The sequence below is a fragment of the Erigeron canadensis genome, chromosome 9 (assembly GCF_010389155.1).
Source record: "Erigeron canadensis isolate Cc75 chromosome 9, C_canadensis_v1, whole genome shotgun sequence".
NCBI classification, from domain to species: domain Eukaryota; kingdom Viridiplantae; phylum Streptophyta; class Magnoliopsida; order Asterales; family Asteraceae; genus Erigeron; species Erigeron canadensis.
Genome location: NC_057769.1, coordinates 26126833 through 26145642, shown reverse-complemented (window position 1 = coordinate 26145642; position 18810 = coordinate 26126833). Strand labels below are relative to the sequence as shown.

General features: G+C 32.8%; 2 protein-coding genes and 1 long non-coding RNA gene across 3 annotated transcripts; all 3 read right to left on the bottom strand.

Moving 5' to 3' along the window:
* Positions 1-1209: 1209 nt before the first annotated feature.
* On the bottom strand, positions 1210-3317 carry LOC122582000 (ABC transporter G family member 5). Its single transcript, XM_043754338.1, has one exon. The coding sequence runs from the start codon at positions 3238-3240 to the stop codon at positions 1279-1281; it is 1962 nt and encodes a 653-aa protein (XP_043610273.1). The 5' UTR covers positions 3241-3317; the 3' UTR covers positions 1210-1278.
* A 5812-nt stretch (positions 3318-9129) lies between these two features.
* LOC122580813 lies at positions 9130-9736 on the bottom strand. The gene is made up of 2 exons (XR_006320882.1): positions 9607-9736; positions 9130-9498 (listed from the first exon to the last, which is right to left on the bottom strand). It is a non-coding gene; the product is annotated as an uncharacterized LOC122580813 (long non-coding RNA).
* A 2836-nt stretch (positions 9737-12572) lies between these two features.
* LOC122582080 lies at positions 12573-15458 on the bottom strand. The gene is made up of 4 exons (XM_043754433.1): positions 15399-15458; positions 15190-15230; positions 13464-14407; positions 12573-12793 (listed from the first exon to the last, which is right to left on the bottom strand). Exons 3-4 carry the CDS (start codon positions 14403-14405, stop codon positions 12788-12790), a joined length of 948 nt encoding a protein of 315 aa, XP_043610368.1. The 5' UTR covers positions 14406-14407; positions 15190-15230; positions 15399-15458; the 3' UTR covers positions 12573-12787.
* Between the last annotated feature and the right edge of the window lie 3352 nt (positions 15459-18810).

The window sequence follows — 18810 nt, the reverse complement described above, 5'->3', positions numbered from 1 at the left end:
TTGAAAATTTTTTTTAGTGTTTCAAATGACCATCACCTCAAGGACCGACTGTAAAAGGAAAATGAAAATAGAAATAATGCTATTTTATGTGACGATAGTGTGCGTCATTCCTAATGCTAGTTTATTTTTTGGAACGGCTCTTATTTCATGTTCTACTTTTACCCCTAAGCTACCCCAAATCCCCAATAGTTTCTATGTGAGGGATTGAACCTTGTACTTGTTATCAAGAGGGCAAGGCAAAAACGACCCCTAATGCGGTTATAATCTTATCAGTCTTTCAATTAAGAACAAAAAGGGTTAATTACGTTATACTTATGGTTTCGTTAATTCATAAACAATACCGAACATATACATATCGATTTGCTATATAGTTTGAGAAAATATTATATTCTTTCATTAATCAAAGTAAGGAAGAAATTCACACAGACTAAATTATAGTTAGCATTAAACAAAGAACAAGAGTATAATGAGTTCATATATGGTTGAAAAACAAATATATATCACATTCTTTAAGCAGGTAATATAAAATATACTATTGTATATACTTGGTTTTTCAAGAGCTTTGGAACTATTTGACACCCGTGACCCTCACATCGATATCATTCATCCACTATAGTACAATAACAGGACGCATGTCAAAACAACAAATTATAATATGTTTTTAAATAATATGTGATCAAAATTTCATATGGTACACTTAGCTAACGAACTATAGATAAAGAATTATAAAATGTTGTGGTTATCAGTGTAAGGAAATAACATATGGACTTGGTGATATAGATGTTTGTGCATCATTTGGTAGAAAATAGTTTATAAATTGTATGAATATATAAAATAAAACTCGACTAATTCCTGTTATTAATGCTTCTAAAAGTCATCTATGATTATTATAACTGATTTTCCAGCATTTCTAAGAGTAAGTTTATTATTTATACTATAGCTAACAAAAATTTCGATAAAATGAACATTGAATGAATCGATTGCCACTTTTTAAACCGATGTTACATTTTTTACAAATGCACATTTCTAAGAATATATGTCAATAGAAAATAGCATCAATATTTTCAAGTATAAAACCATGCCGTAAAAATATATAGGTGATCATCAATTACATACATTTCGATTGCACACATATAGAAATTAATACATACATTTCATATATATTCACTTAACCCGGAATAACAAACAAAGAAATTAAAATAGTAAGTATAAACCAACACAAACTCAATATATGACATCCAAATTTTCAAGATATAAAAGACTAAAAACGTTCAAGAATCAAAGAAGGGCACCTTTAAGTCCCTTTTGGGAACATCTAACCCTAAGAATCACATATGCAATAAACCTATAAACCAAAATAAAACACACCATAATCACAATATTTTTCCACTTACCTTCCTTCCCATATCCTCCTTGTTCCTTTAACAAATCTTCACCACTCACCAAACACTTTCCAAACAAGTACTCTAAACATCTCCCTTCATCATTAGAGAACTCATTCATCAACAACCCTTCAAATGGATACTTGAACAATGAGATATAATGCATGAATATCCAATACTTTGGCATGCCTTGCTTGGACACAAAATAACCCGAAAATAAGAAAAATGAACCCATTACGCCCGATATCACTGAATTCCCTACTATGAAATTCGGTACCAGTGTGCTAAAACACACCACTACCGAATTTGCAGTGTAGAGAATTAACCAAATCAAGAGGAGAAACCGCGAAAATGCCAATAAACTAGAGTTTAACCCAACTAACCAATATAAAGGTGTGCCAAATAAGAAAGCGAGTAGTAGCAAAAATGGTAAGTATACTAGCCCATTTGCTATTGCATATGATGAGACTCGATAACTTCCACATGAAGTTTCCTTCATTAGTATTTCCCTTTCTTGCAAGAAAACCGGTAAAGCTTCCACGGTAGTTGATAACAAAAATGTTAATATAAAGGCAAATAAACCAACCCTTTCTTCGGCTCCGATTAAGTCCATGTCTAGATTGTAAAAAATCGAGCCTAGAACCAAACCCGATATAAGCATTTGAAGGGTTCGACAAGCAAAAAGCTCTTTTGTCCGAAAAATGTTCTTCCAAAATCGATGAGTCAAGATTACTGTTTCATAAAATCTAGAATTCACAAAGTCATCTCGAATTTGTTGTTTGTGTTCGTAATCATGTTCTTGTTCATTATCTTCTTGATCATGATCAATATCTATTACTTTTGATTGTTGAAAGAGTTGTTGTAAAGTGAACTTACCTTGAGTGATTTTGTTAGTTGAAGGACTAATTTCTTGTTCATGATTATTCGTAGTCTTTTGCTTCTTTTGTTGTTGTATTGAATCAATTGAATCTATAGCAAACTCAACTATGTTAACATGGAGAGGTGGTACAAGCCCAATGAGGCGTAAAGAGCAGCTAAGCTCATCAACACTTCCTTGGTGCAAAACGGTCCCATTTGCTAATAGTAATATAGAGTTAAAAAGCTTGATAATTCTAAATCCTGGCTGGTGAATACTAAGAATCACCGTCTTGCCACGTGTCTCAGCCATTGTCTTGACCATATCTATGATTTGAAAAGCGCAGTTGCTGTCTAACCCGGAAGTGGGTTCATCCAGAATCACCACTCCCGGGTCATGAACAACTGCAACACCAATAGAGACTCTACGTCTCTCTCCGCCTGAAATCCCCCGAACCTGATCATTCCCAACCCGTGCATTTGCCACATGGGTTAAACCGAGTTCCTGGATCAATGACTTGACCCTGGAACTCAGCTCAGGTTTGGGAAGGTTCAGGCGGAGCTTAGCTGTAAAAGCTAGGGTTTCTTCAACAGTGAGAAGTGGAAACAAGGTATCCTTTTGAGTTACATAGCCCGAAATCCTTTTAAATCTTGATTTGTCAACCGGTTTTCGGTTAACATAAATAGATGCCGTTTGTGGGGTGATTTTGCCGGCAAGTATCTCAAGAAGTGATGACTTCCCAGCACCACTTGGACCCACAATGGCAAGGACCTCCCATGGCTTTGCATGGCATGTTACATCACGAAGAACCCGACGTGCTCTTGGATCCGGGTCGTTATTGGAAACGGGTCGTTGTTCTTGATGATGTTGTTGTTGTTGTTGAGGTTGTAATTCAATGAATTGTTGGTCTTTGTTGAAGATCTTAAAAGGGGGTTGTGGTTTTTGAGTATAGATTGTGTAATTGATGCCTGTTGCTTCAATGTCACAACCCTTTCTATTCATTTGGATTGACAAATCTATTTTGTGGTGTGTGTTTTTGTAATTGATATATTTGCTTGTGGTTTTATGAGTACTTGTAAGGTTTCTTTGGAGGTTTTCACATCAAAGGGATCCTTTGTCCGTACTCTTGTTTGCACCTATATATAATAAGAGCATCGGCTTTTAATTTAAATTTATTCAAATTAAAATGCATCATATATACCACTAGTAATTAACATGCAATATTTATTCTAATTTTCGTGTTTTTGAGCTATGTTTTAGAATGACAAATTAAGAGATATATATGATCTAATAATATATTATGTAATACTTGTCTAAGCGAAAACTTAGAATCCACTATCACTTGTGTCGTGGTTCACTACAAAAAAATCGAGTTTCGTAGACGACTACCTTCGTCGCTGTATGCCTCTCCTTTGTCGTCAACAAATACTTTCCGTGGCGAAACTTTGTAACGACTCACATCACCCCTGAATTTTCGTCTATTCAGGGGCGGAGCCAGTAAGGGACTAACGGGTGCTTAGCCCCGCAAAACGTCCATGTTTTCCACTGCAACGATAGCTCATAACCGACTAGTTCAAAGATTTTTTTTTTTTAACTGAGCCACCCCCAAGCTATAAATGATTGATTTTTAGCCTGGACAGTGCAAGTAAAACCTTTAGATTGAACTCAAAAAGTAAACCATCATAATAGATATTATTTTACTAATATTTTATTAAATAGTTATGTGTTTCACATTATATTTATTTTATACAACATTAAATACTACTCCGCCTCTGCATCTATTGTCCAACTTAAATTTTGTGACATAATTCGGACCCAACCATGAGAAGATAAACAAATTCAAAAGAAAATAAATTACCAACGCATTTTGCACAACAATGTAAAATATTATTATATTCTTTTCTTGCAAGGAATAATATTCAAAACTTAAAGGAAATAAGTACATTTCACGACCACATTGTCATTCCTAAATTAAGTTTGACTTTCAAAGTCAAAAGGTGAACATGATTCGTTGTTTGGTTATGTGTCGTCGCAAAATTTTAAGTTTCAGTCTCCTAAAATGTTTTTTACTTGCAGTGGTTGCCGAACCATTTAATGAATAGCATAGAACATATATAGTGTGGAACATACGCCAAGGCTTTTGTTAACGGCATAAATGTTACTCCGTCTCAATATAAATTGTGCAAGTTTGAATCTTTTCTTTCGTAACTTGGTTCGAATCCAATTCGTGAGAAGAGTTTTAACTATTAATATTATTATTTGTGTTTTATAATAATTAGCAAAAGTTATATCATTATAAAATACATTGAAAACTTAATCGATTCAAATATATTACATCCAGTATTACATAACAAAATAAAATTCTATACGGTCAAAGTTAACCATGAAAGTCCAATGTCCAATATGACATTTAAATTTGGACGGATGGAATAACATTATTAATTAATAGCGGAAAGATCGACCATCAAGACACACTAGTGATCATCAAATACAAAAATCTTGAAATACAAAATGCACACAATCTGAATCCATCTACAAATTACTTGCAAAATGATCGAAAAGAAGCTAATTATGTCAGTTAGAGATAAACCAAGACTCATATATCAATGTTTATTTAAGTTTCATTTAGCTCGCAACATAATAGGTTTTCCACTAATTTGAAACCAACATCCTTCATTAATATGAAAAAGCACAATATTATGGTGGGATGTTAATAGTAGTAAATCTCAAATCATTGTTGATACTTTCTTATATACATGTTCATTCATTAAGTTGGGTAAACAATAACTAAAATTTGTCAAATAGTGAAAACTTTGAGTGTGGAAGAGATTAAGGTCAAAATGACAACCAAATCCTTGGAAGTTATTGCATGGTTCACATGGAACTTCTTTGTAAGTAAGACCATATATATAGTGTATTCAAGCCACCCATGCAAAAACAAAAACTCACATGAAATACTCCTTGGTTTTCTTGCTTGTAACCTTTTCTCTTCACATTCTTCTATGCATTAATCTCATTTCTGTCATATAGAGAAAACATCGCATATATAGAGCACAACCCATTATGTAAATTGAACAAATCATTGTCACATGAAACACACAACTCTTGTATCAATATTCACGAGCAAAACAGAGTTCTCACAATACCCAACAATAATATGATAAACCTACAGATAGACCAATTAGTAGCAAGGATTTCCGTCTTATATGTGACAATTAAAGGTTAACTTATTATACATATAAATGAATTTGCACATATATATGAATTTATAGCTTTATACATACATAGTAAATTGTTATGAATGCAACATGAAATTAGTTGATCACATATGACATATAACAATTACTAAGTAATACTACTCTGAATAGTCGTATGATCATTGTAGAAAACATAAAGTTGGATTATGCAGCCTAACCATGATATTATTGGGACCATATATTTCACAACCCTTTTAATGGCCACTCCTAGATGCTTACTAATAAAGTTGGATATTGAAATATCTTGTGGAGATAACAAGTGGAGCCAACGACCCACTAAGACTAACGTATCTACAACTACATCCCCGAGCGGCAGTCAAACGGGGGCGTGAATGCGAGATGCCAGCGGAATGATCGGCCGGATAGATTAAATGGTTAACACTTTACCTATGGAGACAGAGGTCAAAAAGGTCTAATTTTCACCTCATGCAAAAATCGAAGGTCAATTTCTATCATTTAGATAGAACCTGAAGGCAACATTTGTACCTAGGTATAGGTAAGGGTGTCTATATCTCAACCTTCCTTATACACCGTCGAGGTATTGAGACTTAAACCCGTGAAAAACTGAGTTTGAGGTTACATTTTATTTTTGTGAAGAGATTAATTAAGACCTTGATTGACCATAAATTAGACCATCTTATTTTACTTATTAAAGAAATTATTCATCGGTATGCATATATTCCGTATGAGCCAGACTGTACGAATTTAAATGAAACGTGGGGCATATTAAACTATCTTCATCTACAACTCATACACAAAGATTATAAAAACACAGTTTTAGATTAATTAATATGAGTAGATAACAGGGACTCTCTCTGACCCAGAATTCGTATTTTACTGATAACAGCATATGTGTGTGAAAGCTAACTAACATCAGATTTTTGTCCTATACATTCAATATATAGGAATAATCAGTGAGAAAATAAACAAATTAAGTCTTGAGAAGATTCAAATTATTTAAATAGTAGATTTTGTGAAGTTAAAAACTAGTAAAATGGAAAGGAAGTTTGTCATTATCATAAAGAGAATTCCGAATGAGTGATTGAGAAAACCCGTGAGTTGGGACTTGGGGTCACATGGTACTCAAGTATGTGGCTGGAAATTACTCAGAGTCCTACATATTTTTCATGTTAAAAAATAATTTATATATCATTACATTTAGTATAATTTTTTTTAAAAATTAATATGTTTGTTTAGCATGTAGTAGTAACATTAGAAGGATCTCATACTCTTTTTCATTTAACATGTTAATGATCTCATACTCTTTTTCATTTACATGTTAATTATGTAATACAGGTAAGACCGTAAGAGACAAATTATACTTGATGAATGCAAAGATTTTATATTCAATCCAATTAGTAGAATTATGCTTTCTATCACATTCAAGTGTGGTAAGGGAAAAAACTATATACGTTTATCGTTATTAAACAATTGTTTTGTTAAGAAAAATTAAAATGGATGAAAACAATTCATCCGGTAAAAATAAGACATTACATTAATTTTAGAGTTAATTACTTAAATGGTAGCTAACGTTTGCGTGATATTGCAAGTTTGATATATTTCCTTTCGAAATTACGCGGATCATACCTAGCGTTTCCAAAACTCTACTCGGACCATACTGAAACCAAACGCCGTTTGATGGCCGTTAAAAACCTCCCACGTGACTTGCACAGGAGGGGTAAAAATGTAATATCGTGTTTCTTAATTACTTAAATGGTACCTAACGTTTGCACGATATTGTTGGTTCCATACCTAATGTTTAGTTATTATTTTTTTTTGTATTTTTTTTTAAAAGATGAATTTCGTTTGAAACTTCGTGTTGCGATAGGTCTGACATATGTTGTCTTTTTCTAACGATAATGTATACTAGATCTTCGGCTGTCGAATCGCGACACAAAACTTAAAGCAATGTTTTAAATACCGGTAAATACCGGCCGGTATTTATGGTATTCCTTGTATATTTCGGTATTACCGTTGCGGTAGATCCGATATTTTCAAAAAAGAAAACTTGAAATTTTTATTTTTTTATTTTTATTATTCTCTATTGCTATTTTTAGTTATTTGTGAACTTTAAAACTTATATTTTGTTATAAAAATATCTATTTTGTATTATTTTTTAGTGGATTATAAGTGCATTTTGACTATTTTCGTAAAGTTATAACAAGTTTTGGAGAATTTTTACAAAAATAAAACAAACAAAAAAATATTCATACTATCGGGTATTCTCGGTAATACTGATAATATCGGGAATTTTTTCACACCATTATGACTAAAATACCGGTTTTTAAAACATTGGCTAAAGCGTAATTTACCTTTCAAAAAAAAAACAAATAAACTTAAAAAAAAATCAATAACTAAACATTAGGTATATATGAAACCAACAATATCGTGCAAACGTTAGGTATCATTTAAGTAACTAGGAAATGCGATTTTACATCTTTACCCCTCACGCCAGTCACGTGAGGGGGGGGGGGGTTTATCGGAAATCAAACGGCGTTTGGTTCCAGTATGCACGGTCCGACTGGACTTTTGGAGACGTTAGGTATGATCTGCGTAATTTCGAAATGAAAGGTATCAAACAAACAATATCGTGCAAATGTTAGGTACCATTTAAGTAATTAACTCTTAATTTTAATAGACTCACACATGCAAGTCACAGGTGTGTGTGGGGGGGGGTGGGGGGTGGGGTTGTGTTACAATTTAAGTAATTAAATTTTAATTTTAATAGATTCATCATCCAATTTATATGGTAGACATTTTAAACCTTTTACATCTAGACACATACAAAAAATAGGGATGGTTTTTGGTACGAAACCGTACCGAAACCGACTAATATCGAAACCGAAAGGAATCTATAATAAGAACCGAATATCGTACCGATTACACCGGTACCGGTTTTTGGGTACCAAAACCGAATAATACCGAACATAAATAAAACTTTGGCAAAATGATGTTAGATATGTCAAGAGAATAATCTCCACTTCCTTAATTAAATTATGGCTGCAATAGGCCAATAGTTGAACGAGTAGAAGCAGTAGGTTTTTTGGGTTTACAAATTAAGAGTACAAACACATGTACATTATAATATCTTCATCGTATTAATTTCATTTTGGTTAATAAAGAAAACTTTGGCAAAATGATGTTAGATATGTCAAGAGAATAATCTCAACTAGGTTGGATCAGTGGTTGGAGCTCATGCCTTTGGAAACACAGGTCATGGGTTTGGTTCTCATGCCCAGCAAGGCTGGAGGTCCTTTTCTACCTATGGTAGAACCTGGAAGCAGTCTCTCTACCTTTGGTAGGGATAAGGCTGTCTACATATCAACCTCCCCATACACCGTCGAAAACGGTATTGAGACCCAAAACCCGTGGAAGACGACATTGGGAGTTACTTTACTTTATTAATTTCATTTTGGTTATACCTTTTTTATGAAATTTCATTTGGTTGTTCCAGTAATCAGTATCAAACTTTTTACTTTAACTTATGATTTATCTTTGTTTCTTTGTATATATTTATTATACATTGATATTTTCATGCCAACTTAAACCGTTTAGGTAGCGAAATTTCTTCATGTAATATAGTGAAAGGATTGCTATTCAAGTGAATAAATAGAATTCATGGTACTTTGAGATATTTTGAGTTCAAAGTTTAATTGCAAACTAACATCCAATAAGAACAACCAGCAAGATTATAACATGTTTTGAACAAAACTATATTTTCGGTATTGATAGTCGGAAAAAACCGTACCGAACCGATTGGTACTGAAATCAAAAATAACCAAAACTAAATACCAATATCGATACCGAATCCCTATCGGTACCGAATTTCAATACCGGTACAGTTTTGGTATTTCGGTAATCTTGTTCATCCCTACTCACTGTCGAGTCATAGGCACAAATCTTCGCTATTGTGGGAATAACCTTCCATCGATCATGGAGAAGGCAACTCGGCTTAGTTCCAGCCTAAACAATCGAGGGTACCTCAACACCAATGAGCTGTTTCCTATGAAAAAAAGAATAATAAAAGAAAATTAGAACGGGCCGGGCTGAATATATTGTTACATAAAATTTAATATCAAATCTTTATCTTCATTTTTCTTTGCCAATTAACTAAGTAAGTTAAAGCCGATTTTTCAAGTTGGAACTATTTGACACCCGTGACCCCTACATGGAAATCATCCATCCACTAGAGTACGACAATATTTTTGATAATAAGAGTGAAGAACATCAATGGAAGTGTGTATTAGTAATTCGTGGCTGTGGTTCAAAGCCCGTGACGTAGGCCTATTTATGCCTTCCAATTCATCACAAATGGCCAAAACCTATATCTTTATTTGTGGTTGTCAACCCCTTACCCTTTTGCTTATTATTATTATTATTATTATTATTATTATTATTATTATTATTATTATTATTATTATTATTATTATTATTATTATTATTTTATTTAATTTCATTCCATATAAAGAAACCTTTTACATGAAGTTGGATAAAGCAGCATGGTTGGATCAAGTGGTAAACAGCCTTGTTTTTGGAAACAAAGGTCATGGGTTCGATCCTCATCCCATGCAAAGGTTGGAGGGTCTTTTTTACCATTTAGGTAGATACTGGAAGCAGTCTCTCTACTTAGGTAGAGGTAAGGTCTGCCTACATCTTAACCTCCCCAATACACCGTCGAGGTATTGGGGCTCAAAACCCGCGGAAGACAGCACTGAGTAGTTACTTTTTTTTACATGAAGTTGGATGGGAGCCTAGATACAAGTTGTGCTCCCACTCCTTTTTTTAATACAAAAGCATAACCTATGAAAAATATAAGTACCACTCCTAACATTATTTGAGTGAATACTAGAAATAGACTTAATACGTGAAGTGTGTTCATGGCCTTTTTATCGAATTATTATTATTTTTGTTGTTGTTGTTGTTGTTGTTAACATCATTTTAAATTTAAAATTGCATATTATCATACTCTTACATTTATTAATCATCCTCACAAATATGCGGAATGAGACTCAAAACCTTACCAATGATCCAATAACCCTATTAGCATTAGAATTGTTCTCTACTTCTTTAGGAAGCGCTTGATAGGAGAGAATCATAAAGAATGAAAATGTAATAAAGAAAGGATATAGTAGGAAAGAGAATGATTATTTAGAAAGAAAATATATTACATTATTTGGTAACAACAGAGACTGAACATAAAAGAATTATAAAAAATTAAACAAATAAATATAAAATTTTTTTTATCAAAAACTAGTTATAATATCATGATATAAATAATTAAAATTAATAGTTAAATACATCAGAAAAAAAGAAAAGCATGTAACTTGATTTCATTCTCACCATTCTTCACTATTTTGAGTGGAATTATGAGAATGGAAATGATTTCCTCTTCTATCTATTTATTTTCATTCTCTTATTTAACTAAACAAGATAAGTGATTCTCATTCCATTTTCACTCTTTTTATTTCATCCTACCAAACACTCATTTATTGAAAGTCTAGGTCTCTCTCATTTTTAAAGTATTTATAAAAAAGTTAAATTGGAATTGACTCAATTTCCCTTATTGAACATTTTTTAATGAAAATAGTTATTAATTTACACCATAAACTCTGATCATACTAGTTTACACTTTCAGTTTTTATCTTTTAAAATATTTCGACCTATACCACTTGACAGTGTCACCACCAATAGTCGTTGTCATCAATATTTGTCGCCCTCATCACCAGAGCATTTTCACCACCACCACACATTGTGTGGGAACCGTGTTATTCTTTCTAATTATTTTTTATTGACTTATGTGATGTTTATGAAATTTCAATAAATTTCCATATTTTAATACTTACTTACAGTGTCCACATTTTCAAAATATACTACGAGTATTTTAATCATATTATGTTTAAACTTTTGAAAATTACTAATAAAATTGTAATAAAAAATACAATAAAATAGTAATGAAGTCCACAACAAAATATTGAAAATCTCAATAAAAAAAAATCATAAACCCCAACAAGAATGTTAAAATCGCAACAGACCTTTGAATATTTGCAATTTGATTGTTCATTACGATATTGACCAATCCAATACAATACATTAACCAAAAATCGATTCATAAACCGGTATATTTATTCGGCTTGTCCAATCCAATGCAAAAACCCAATTTGGTAGACCAAAATGTCTAATTCAGATAGCCCAATTTGGATACATCCATATAGGTAAGTACTTCACTGTTCACTACCAAGTACCAAACATCTAATTTTCTCACCACCACTATTTGATAACGCAAAGTAACTTCGTTTCCAAATGTTAAAACAACTTCAACTAAATTTTTCACTATTCTAATCTAAGATTATGTCCAACATTCCATTCCATTCCATTCCCAAACAGCCAACAATAAAAAAAAATGTTAGCATTATGTGGTGTGATAGTGATGAATGTTAACAGAAATTCAAGTGTCCAAAGATAAGAGGGTTGCAATGGACCAAAGGCAAAGTCAATTTGGATACAAATTCGGAACAATTTCAACGACACAAGTACCAAAAATCAGACATAGGAAAAGTACTAGTTAGTGGATCACCAACTTAACCAATTACTGACTGAAAAAAGGGCTGCTTGTGAAACGGATCTTTGCAATGCATATGTAAAGTTAGCGGTCATATTAGATCCATCCTACTATGGCCCGAAACATATATTTTCATAGATGTCTCTACAGATTCTCAATTTTCTTTAAAACTGGTACTGGTTACAACCAGTGTGCAATCTCAAATGACAGCATCCATACAGGCACAATGGTCCTAAATTTTCATTTGATAATTGATAACATGTTTTCATCAACCAACTCTACCGCTGTAACCAGGTTTTGAACCCAACTAGGTTCTCATACAAGAACAGCCACAAAACTAGGACAATTAATTGAAATCCTGGCAGGAGAGCTCATAACTGGTCATGAGCACAGGCCCGTTATCGATATACAATTTGATTAATGACTGCCACATGAAAACTCAAATAAAAGCTCAAAGTTTTGATTCTAATCAAATCACACCTAGAATGATCATAGACATACCGTCCATACAAAGGATATAATACTGGGAACATATATCAACTACAATTCAGTAAAGTTTAATAATATCCATAAATGATGAACCATAAAAATGGAAGGTAAACATCATCTAGATGGAAGTTATATATATTATGTTCTCATTCTTTAACACAACCAACCTTAATAAAACTCATACATAAAGAATGCAAACTTGACCTCATAAACACAACACCAATCCTTCATGCAAATGCATTCTCTACTCCTGCAAAAATACAAATTGAGGTTAATATGAGAGCCACACAAAATATGCATTTTCAGAATACAAATACAATGGCCTTTAACTCGATAGACTAGAATTGTACGCGTGAAGTGTGTGGAGTGGTTTAAAAGAGTGGCCTTTAACTATCGAAGAGATTATTGTATTTTTATTGTTAACAAATTTAATTAACGTTAATTTGTTACATATTAATGGACTTTACCATATTGATAATTGTTAAGTCAAGTAGCACATTAGTAATTTGGGTGTTCTCAAAAATTCAATTCTTAAGAACATAGTCAATTCTTAAGAAAATATTTATATTTATGTACAACATTCTACTGTGTGTTATTCATAGCTCTAAGCTACGTATAGCAAAATCCTTGCATAAAACTATAATTTAGTAATAGACTCACTATTAGTTAATTACACAGTGAAACAATATGCATTCTGCTATACAGCACATACAATCAAAAATAAGCTTCCAATACTTATAATCCAAAAAGATATCCATTTATATAAATAGAATTATCCCTGGGATTTATGTAAGTATATTGTACCATGATGCAAATTTGTAAGCCATATATTCACTGGAAAAAAGGCTATTCTTAGAGCACAGCACAACTATGTAAGTATGTATTAAAATCTCAGCTGTAGAAAAATGGAATTCACATACCTCATCATCATCGTCGTCGTCATCTTCCTTCTTAAGGCGGGTCGTACCACCTTCCTTATCAAGAGGAAGCTTCATCGCTCCAAAAGGTGTATCCACATCAATGTTTCCTTTCATGGAATAGCCAGTGCCTTTCCCTCTAATCATGTCCCATAAAGCAGAACCACAATCTTTAGGCCTAAAGGTGATTGGAATATCAAGGTACGTAATACCATTCTTTTTCAAATTCTGAGTTTTAGCCAGCTCTGCACATCCAATGCTGACATCACAAAGCCACACCTCATAGTCGAGTGCATTAAGCCCCAAGTCAAAGTCATTCTTATTTTCCAACTTCAAATGAAGGTTTGCAACAGTTTCTTCAAACGAGAACTTTTCAAACTTGATTTTTTCAATGTCAACATCAGGCTTGTAAGGTACAGGGATCTCTCCACATTTCTCAAGAGGCAGAGTTAGCCTTCCGAAAACTGGCACATCGACGATTAAGTCAACTTTAATTTTGTAAGGTATGATGCTGCCAGGCTGTATCTCAGCATACGTGTTTTTAATGTCATCGTATATGAGGCATAGTGGGATTTGGACAGTTTCCGAACCATGTGCATGGATTGTTCCGGCATCAGGAATCAATCCAGAAATCAGTTTTCTTCCATCACTCTCTATTAAGTAGTTAATGTCGATAAGAGGGATAGGAACAGGGTTTGGGTTTGTGACAAGCACATCAACAATAATATCAGCCTGCTTAAGGTTTATTTTGGGAATGTGAATCGCGGAAACATCAGCAGTAGGCTTTCCAAATCCAATTGTCTCTTCAATCTTCTCACCGATATCCTGAATGAAACCCTTTACCTTCCCTAAAAATCCGCTATCCTCACCTTCTTCTTCTTTTTCTTCATGCTTTTTCTCCTTGGTACCTCGTTCCACTATCTCTGGTTTATCGTATGACGACATACCTTGAAAAAACAAACATTTATCTGTTACATCATTCAGTTTCCAGACATTTATCTACACAGTCAGTTTAGAATACTACAATGCACTAGGAAATGGCACCAACAGGGTTGGTCAAACAACATGAAGATTAATTTTGTTTGTTAGTCCTACAAAACTTTATGTCCTAATTCTTGTTTCAATTCAGCTTCTACCACAAATTTTAGTCAAATCATGTTACCTCTTAATTAGCTTTGTACCTCAATACAATAAATAACGAAACTTCCTAATTTGTGGGGCCGTCAACGAGGGTATGTGAGAAGTGCGACCGCAAAAGCATGGGCGGTACTACATGGGGGGCAAAGGGGGCCAATGACCCCCTCCAAATTAGGATTTTGTCATGTATTTTTAAATTTTTTATAGATTTTTAAAAATTCTCTATAGGTTTTTAACATTTTTCCCTTATAGATTTATTTTTCAAATTTTTTTTTAATTTTACCCCCTTTGATTTTTTTTTCTAAAAAGTCAAGAGACAGCCTTGCTAATCATCAGCTTAATACGTAAGCAACAACGTCTATAAATCATGAAAAATTAAACGATTTGAAAACGCCAAAAAAAATTCTGATCATGTCAGCTTAACTCTAAATATACTGATTTTTATATATAGCAGATCTGATCAAAACGAAGAAAAAGAAGCATTTGACTAGAGTTGACTTAATCAAGTGGCTGATTTAAACTACAGATCAACAGGCTAAATCTATCAGAAATTTATAAACTAAAAGATCGTAGGCGAAAGAAATTATAGTACCTGCTGATTGGTTGCTGAACGTTAAAATTTGAAAAAAAAAACTGCACAATAAGATGAAAAGAGTTGAGATTATCAAGTAGATAAAAACAATAAAAAAGGAATGAGATAAAATAATAATTAAATGGATCTGATCAAATTATTATTTGTATATATATAATTATATTTGTATTGTATGTATAGATCTAACAAACTGGAGGGAAAAAGGACACCTGTTTTTTTGCCGTCTTATGGATTTGTCTGAAAGGTGAGTTTTGTGTGAGTGTGTGTGTGATATGATCCCGCCCTTTAATACGGTGATCCACCGTCCATGTAATCAATTACACACGCTTTATCCACGGCCCATTTTGTTATTACAAAAAGTGCCAAGTGACAAGCCGACACTTTTAAATTAAAATGTCAACTAGATAATCGGATGTGGATAAAATGTGACCACAACGATGTTTTGAAGATGGTGACTTAATACAACTTTTATAGAATTTGAAAATGCTAGCAAGTAATTCATCCATTTGAATCAAAGTATATTCGAGTCAAAAATTCAAGTATCATTGATCATTTTGAACGATACGAAAATGGTATGGATTTTTATAAGTATTTATGCTAAACTAATTTTGTTTTTAGAACTTGTATTACTTACAGGGGCGCAGCTATTAAGGGGCGGGGAGGGGCGCCCGACCCCCCGAATTTTTTTTTTACGATGTAGGAGGTATATTATTTTCGTGTAGAAAAATTTTGATATACTCAGTTTCGACCCCCTATTTACTCGAAAATTAGCGATAGGGAAAAAAATTATTTAGATCCCGACCCCCACTAAAAATAACCTAGTTTCGCCACTGATTACTTAGCGACTATATTACAAGTTTTGTGTGAAGAGAATTCAAATGTAGGTAATATATGTAAGGTTGTTTGTTTATGCGATGAGAATCAAAATCAGATTTAACAACAAAGAACATATGTATGAAATTTTGTGGATTTTTGTACCGGATTTTATGCATTTATAATGTATAAAAGGTTACACTTGTGAGATATGATAGATTATAACCTACAACAACAATACACAATCACTGTTAAAACGAGATATGTGAAGATCACTGTTAAAACGAGGTATGTGAAAGTAAGATGTAACATATTAACTGGATATGACTTAATTTGTTTAAACAAGCATATACTTTAACTCAAATTTGAGCAAAACGTAATATCCTTTTGTATCAAGTAAATGCCAATTACATAAGATAGCAGATACTATAGAGATGATCGTGATGTCTCAACTAATGATAATGTTGCAAGCATGATTGTTTTGGGCGTCTGGTATCCCAATCATTATTTTGGTAACCCGACCAGATTATTAATGACAGGGGGTCCGCTTTTTATTCTATCATATATACCATTATAAACATGGGGGCTCACACTTTTCAATTGGGATACCAAAAAGTGTGGTTGGAATACTATGGTTGTTTTGGGTCTATCTAATATTACTCTTGGTATTGTACTATTGTTTGTTTAAGACTACACGTACTTTCAACCCAACCACACTTTATGATTGCATCAAATTAAGCTTATATCTTTACTATGATTGCAATTTTTCCCATAGTTTAATCGTACAAAAATCTATCATGCAAAAAACTTCAATAAATTCAATTGAATCGGTCATCTCGATCATATACATTTAACGAATTAAATTGATGATATTGTGATTTAATTTTTTCATGTTTTACATTTATTTATGTAATAGTCTAATAGACACAGTTTGATTTTATTTTTTTTATTTATTTCTATTTTACTACATTGTATTTTAAAAATATAAAAGTATAGATTTAATTTCATTTATATGCGAATGAAAACCAGTAATTAATCATTCATGGAGAATTTTTAGATTTTTTTTAACAGGTGCATATCGAATATTAGATTGAGAGGTCTAAACTATGTTGTTTCAATCGGGTCCACGCTAGAGAGCTTTTCACTCAATACCTTAGTAAGAGAAAAAAAAACTTTGTCTGGAGACACGACAATTTTACCCTTGGAGACTCGAACCCAATGTAGGATCAGCCCTTTACACACTCAAAAATTTATGTATGAATATTATTATGCAGAGAATTATTGATGAACACTTCTGTAAAGAGAAAATCAAAGCTATTTTTTCATTCAAGGAAATAAGAATATAAATAGTCTACAACTACCCAACACAATGAACCCATAGATTTCCTCCTAATAAAAAACCAACTACCAATAGATAAAACCATAATCTAAATGACTTGCCAAATAGCCGTACTAAAGTTAAATAACGACAGTTACTTAGATACTAGACACATTCTAATGAAAGTATAAAACTTGTTACTTATTAAATAATTTAGATCGACTATTAATCAAGATTAACCCAACACCCAGGTCTCCCCGAATCCAAGTCTTTGTCATTCTCTTTATCACTGCATTATCAACCCAACGACATGCGATTTTTAGTTACACGGATAATAATATGGAATCTTATATTCGTCAATAGAGCAGTTTAACAGTTTAACAGAAATCTAACCTATTATCAGTAGTCTAAACCCATTCCTTTTTGGTATTCGTGACTCGTGAGTTGTTCCTTTTAACTGGAGTAATATATTCGAGTCGTTGTTTGGGCTTAAATCCGATCAAAAATTTAGAATCCTTGTTGGGTAATCAGGAGACTCAAACGATCTCAATTTCGTGAACGGATCTAAGAAACTACCATTTTCTATATTCAAGTCTTTGGTACGATTACTTTTCGTATACAACATGTCCCAATATTTTTTGGGTAACACGAGGTTTATATTGTAATAATACGCATTTTATATTCCAGAATTTAATTGTAAGTTTAAATCCTGGTTGGAATAGAACTACAAAGAATGTGTATAAATTTATATTTTTTGATACTCGTACACGATACTACATACACTATGTTATCTCCTGACCTATAATGTGCAATGAAAATTACACCAATGAAAACAATTACTGTAGGGCCTAACATTACAAGATTGCAAAGGCATATAAAAGGCTTCATCAAGCATTTAATCATTCGCTTGCATTCTTTTGTTAAGTTTGTTAACAATTTTAGGGTGATTAAGGGATTTAAAGCTGAACACAAAAACAAATCACAAGGTGCAAAACACATTCGTGTAAACCACTGACCTGACTCAAAGTCAAACCATCTGTGTCCCATGCTGATCTGTGACTGATGTTGAACTGCAATTATTCTTTATAGACGATTAAATGTACCATTTCAAAGTAACCGAAGACCGTGTAAATTTCCCTTCTCGTTATCCTTCTACTGGTTTACGACATCAAATCAATGACCTATTTGCTTTCTGTTTTCAAATTTATGGGCATCATGTCAAGTAAATGGAATATACTTACAACCGTCTTTTTGCATAATCTACAACAATCACATCTAAAATCTCAGGTTCATTCAGCCAATAAAGGTTTTTAACATAACTTTTGAAAATTGCAAACTGTTACATTCGAATATCTAGTAGTGTAAAATTGCTTGCAAAGTTTTCAGCAAATAAGTGGAAATATTGTGTTTGAATTTGAAAATAAGTAAGATCTCATGGCAACAATCATTCTAGGGGAAAACATGAAACAATGAACGACAAATGCAGATAT